Here is a 4,384-nt window from a genome sequence, read left to right as displayed (position 1 = left end):
GCTCACCTTCAGAGGGGCTACATCAGCCACCGCCCCCCAGTGGGCATTGTCTCAAAATGTGTCCCCAACAGCAAAGATTCCCAAAGGTGCGGCCTGCCCTCCCCTGCTACGGTCACAGAAGTCTGTACTCTAGACCCCTGAGTCTGGTAGGACAAGGTGGTCCCTTCAATTGATACAGGGTCCAGAGAAAGCCGAACTGTGGCCAACCAATCCCAGCTGGTCACGCAGTGGAAAAGGGGCGGAGGAGTGGCTCCTTCATACTTGGTCAGACAGGTGTCCCCCCTTTGGGTGGGGCTGAGGTGTTTAGCTTCCCGCTCCAGTCTCAAGAGCCTAGAGAAAAGATCTACTGAAGTGCTGACTGGGCATGTGGGGTGGGGTTAAGCCAGACGATAGGGAACAGCTGTACCTAGACACAAGCAGCCGGGTCTGTGTCTGGCCTAAGCAGGGACCCTTTGTTTGGGAAGAGTTGAGGACTTTCTCGCACTCCTACCATCAGCATGTAAAACATGGGGCATGAACTTCTGTGTCCATGGGCAAATAATCCACGCCCTGAACTCTGGCTGCTAAGATCCCCTGCACCACTGAGCACAAAGGCATTTCCAAGGCAAGAGACTCGCTGCTGTACGCTATCTCCCACTACTCAGGAAACAGTCCACATACACATCTTAGGGACACGTCTCTTACCACATAAAAGTTTTATTGAACTCAAAAGGCTCCAAAGCCTGAGGAAGACAAGGGGGGGTGGGGCTTGCTCTGAGAGGCCCAGGCCCTACCTCAGACCCCCTCCTCCTCCCCCACCTACACTCTGCACTCTTCCTGATTTCACAAGGGTCTCAGCAGCTACCGACCTAAGCTACCCTACTCTAATTAAGTGACACTCCCTTGCCCTCCCCCCCTCCCTGCTAGTACTTTGCCAGGACAGGCCTCCCAGCTAAGGAGCCCGCTGCTGCTCAGACCAGCAGCACGGATCTCTTCTGGTGCTTCCTGTTGCCTGCTTAGCCTCCCTGCAACCCCTCTTCGTAGCCCACTTCTCATACTTCTTGAGGGCATGTGACTTCCTGCACCCTGACCCATCTTCTAGACTATTCCATCCTTCTATTCTCCTCCAGCTTTTCCATTATCCTCTCAAACGGTTTCTTTAGTTCCCTGACTCCTTCTCTTCTGCCCATCACCTCCCCACCCTTGACTGGTCAGCGCCGGCCGGCTGCATGGGTCCGCTGGTGGCGGATGAGGTCGGAGCTCTGTGAGAAGGCCTTTCCACAGTCATCACACTTATAGGGTCGCTCCCCACTATGCACACGATGGTGCTGCAGCAGCGTGGAGGAGCGACAGAAGCCCTTGCCACACACGGCGCAGCGGTAGGGCCTCTCGCCTGTGTGGGAGCGCTGGTGCTGAATGAGCGTGGAGGAGCGGTTGAAGGTCTTGCCACAGTCGGGGCAGCTGTACGTGCGGCCTGGCAGATGGGTGCGGGCATGGATGGCTAGAACCGAGCTCTGGCCAAAGCGCTTGCCGCACTCCGGGCACTTGAAGGGCTTTTCACGGGCATGGCTGCGGGCATGCGGGATAAGTGCTGACCGTTGAGAGAAGCTCTTGCCACAGATGCCGCAGCTGAAAGGCCGCTGCCCAGTGTGCACTCTCTGGTGGCTGCGCAGGGACGAGTTCTGGCTATAGCACTTGCCACACTCTGGGCAGCTGTAGGGCCGCTCGTGGCTGTGGGTGCGCTGGTGCCGCAGGAGGTAGGAGCTGTCGCCAAAGGCCTTCCCACAATGTGGGCACTTGTAGGGCTTCTGGCCAGAGTGGGTACGCTGGTGTCGAAGTAGGTAAGAGCTATCAGCGAAGGCCTTGCCACACCTGGGACACTTGTAGGGCCGCTCGCCGGTATGGGTACGCTGGTGTTTGATGAGGTCAGAGCTCTGGGAAAAGGCCTTGCTGCACACCTCGCATTTGTAAGGCTTCTCACCGGTATGGATGCGCTGGTGCTGGATCAGGGTAGAGCCTCGTCCAAAGCTCTTCCCGCAGATGCCACAGATGTTAGGCCGGGGGCCTTGCCCACCCCTGGCCCGGCCACCCCTACGGCCTGGACCACGAAGGGTCCCCGTCAGATTCAGGGGGTTCTGGAGCATCTCAAACTGGGGTGTGGCCAGCAGGGCCCCTGTAGGCATATCAAATGGTGCCCCTAGAGGCAGTGCTCCTGTGGGTTGCTCCCCAAACTCCTGAGTGAAGGAGTCCAGGGGGTGAACTCCTAAGGGGATGCTCAGTGGATTCTTTTCCTCGGGGCTCAGAAGCATCTCTGCACCTTCCTGGAATTCGGAACTCTGAGTTTCAAATTCAGGGCTATGGGTTTTGAACTCGGGATTCCGAGCTTCACCTCCAGAGTTCGGCAGCACATCCTCAGGACTCTGGGATTCATACCCGGGACTTTGAGATTCAAATTCGGGGCTCTTCGAATCATATCCAGGGCTTTTGGGTTCAAACCTAGGACTGCCCGGTTCATAGCCTGGACTCTTGGGGTCATAGCCAGGGCTCTGGGGCTCATACCTAGGACTCTGGGATTCAAACTCAGGACTCTGAGGGTCTGATTCAGGACTTCTGGGTGCAAACTCAGGGCTTGGGGGCACAAACCCAGGGCTTCGGGATTCAAACCCTGGGCTTTCAGGCTCAAACCTGGGGCTCTGGGATTCAAACTCTGGGGTTTGAGGCTCAAGCCCAAAAGGTATTTCTTCAACCTCATAGTCCCCATTGCCTTCTTGCTGAGAAGTTTCCCCTTCTTCATTCTCATTTGTGTTGCCTGCAGGGTCAGAGAATTACAAAAAAAATACAGATTGGTTGGGAGTCTAGAAGATCATTTGGTCCACTAATTGTCACACACTTCTCTCCCCGACTCCCCAAGCGGGGTCGCTGGCCCTAAATCAAGGTGCTGAAATTTACCACCTCCTCTCCAAAGACCAGGGACACCCAGTCTCCACCCCAACCCCACTCCCAAGTGTCTGAGCTTCCAGCCTTATTTTCCTCCCACAGGCCACAGCCCAGTTTCCTGGTACACTCTTAGGAGGCGCGGTCCTTGCCTCACCTTTGAGAGACCCTTCGGGGCTGCCCATGTCGTCAGGACTGTGCACATCCCCGGGCTCGAGGCCCCACGACGACGCCTCCCGCTCCATCCCTGCCAGCTCCCAGTGCAGCGGCGGTGGCGACGGCGGACGATCCTGCAACCCAGTTCGAGTGCCCAGAGACCCGAGCCCTCGCCACCCGCCGCTTCAGTGCAGCCCAGAAGACCGGGCGGCCGGGCTCGGGCCGCGAAGGCCGGACGTCTTGACCCTGGGCCTCTCCGGCCCCGCCCCTGCCCGCGGCCCCGCCCCCCTCCCAAGGTCTCTGGTTGTCCTGTGGCCTTCAGCGGCCCTCGGGCGTCGTGGCGTTGGAGGTGAGCGGCTAGTCTACTCCTCCGGCCGTCCCCAGCCACTACTCCCAGCCCGAGACCCCTCGTCTCGCCCCCGGCCCCGGCTGAGCTCCTGCTCTCCCGCCCCCCCTCTCCCCCACAGGAAGTGTCCGTCCCTGGCCAGTTTCCCCCGCTGGCTTGCGCCGCGGCCTCTCTAGGAGCGGCTGGAGGTGGAAACTCGTTGGCATTAACCCTGGACTGGATCTCCCGGGCGAGGGGGGTGGGGGCGACCCGACGCCCTAGAGCCGAAGGGAAGGACGACAGCGGTTTGTGTGCCTACATCGCGAGTCTCGGCCTATCCAGGGACCTGTCTGCAGATCTCTCGGTCCATGTGCCGGTCACTAAGTGTGGCCAAGGGCGAGGCGACAAGCGAGACCGAGGTCAGCGTGAAGGAGCGACGCTTCCTAGTGCCAGCCGGAGAGGCGGCCAGATCCTTTCCTCAGCCTCGGGGTTCACTCGCACTGGACCCGGGATCCTGGGCGGCCGCCCATTTGACTGCATCTCCGGGCTCTGAAGCCCAGAACCCCGCCAGCCAGCCGAACTACGGTTGTGACACCCGCGCCCACTCCCCCTCCCGCGCCCTCCGCGCCCCCTCCCGCTGCGGGCTTGTTGCCACAGAGACAACCCCGCCTCCGCGCTGCGTGGCGCCGCCTACTCCGCCGTGGATGGGCACCTGGGGCTGGCATTCTTGCCGCCACTTTCCAGCGGCTCCTTAGGCCTCGGGTCACCCTGGCTACCGCTCTAATTGAGCTGAAGGCGCTCAGGCCTTTCCAACTCTTGCCTGTCTGAAATGCCAGCGGGAGTAAGAGAGGACTTGCCAGGCGTCTCCCTGCGAGCTCGATCTTCGCTTTCAAACCCCCTCCCTCACCGCGCGACATTTGTCCTGTATTATGAAGAATGGAAGCTAGACACCCTTCCTTCTCCACACTTCTGTCGGCCCTCAGGTTTTAC

General features: G+C 59.7%; 1 protein-coding gene across 1 annotated transcript; it reads right to left on the bottom strand.

Moving 5' to 3' along the window:
- Positions 1 to 680: 680 nt before the first annotated feature.
- Znf768 (zinc finger protein 768) lies at positions 681 to 3,488 on the bottom strand. The gene is made up of 2 exons (XM_013116937.3): positions 3,071 to 3,488; positions 681 to 2,788 (listed from the first exon to the last, which is right to left on the bottom strand). Exons 1-2 carry the CDS (start codon positions 3,156 to 3,158, stop codon positions 1,191 to 1,193), a joined length of 1,686 nt encoding a protein of 561 aa, XP_012972391.1. The 5' UTR covers positions 3,159 to 3,488; the 3' UTR covers positions 681 to 1,190.
- Between the last annotated feature and the right edge of the window lie 896 nt (positions 3,489 to 4,384).

This window comes from Mesocricetus auratus, unplaced genomic scaffold (assembly GCF_017639785.1).
Source record: "Mesocricetus auratus isolate SY011 unplaced genomic scaffold, BCM_Maur_2.0 Super-Scaffold_4256, whole genome shotgun sequence".
Classification (NCBI taxonomy): Eukaryota; Metazoa; Chordata; class Mammalia; order Rodentia; family Cricetidae; genus Mesocricetus; species Mesocricetus auratus.
Note: the sequence above shows the minus strand (reverse complement) of the source record. Positions and strands in the feature narration are given on the sequence as shown.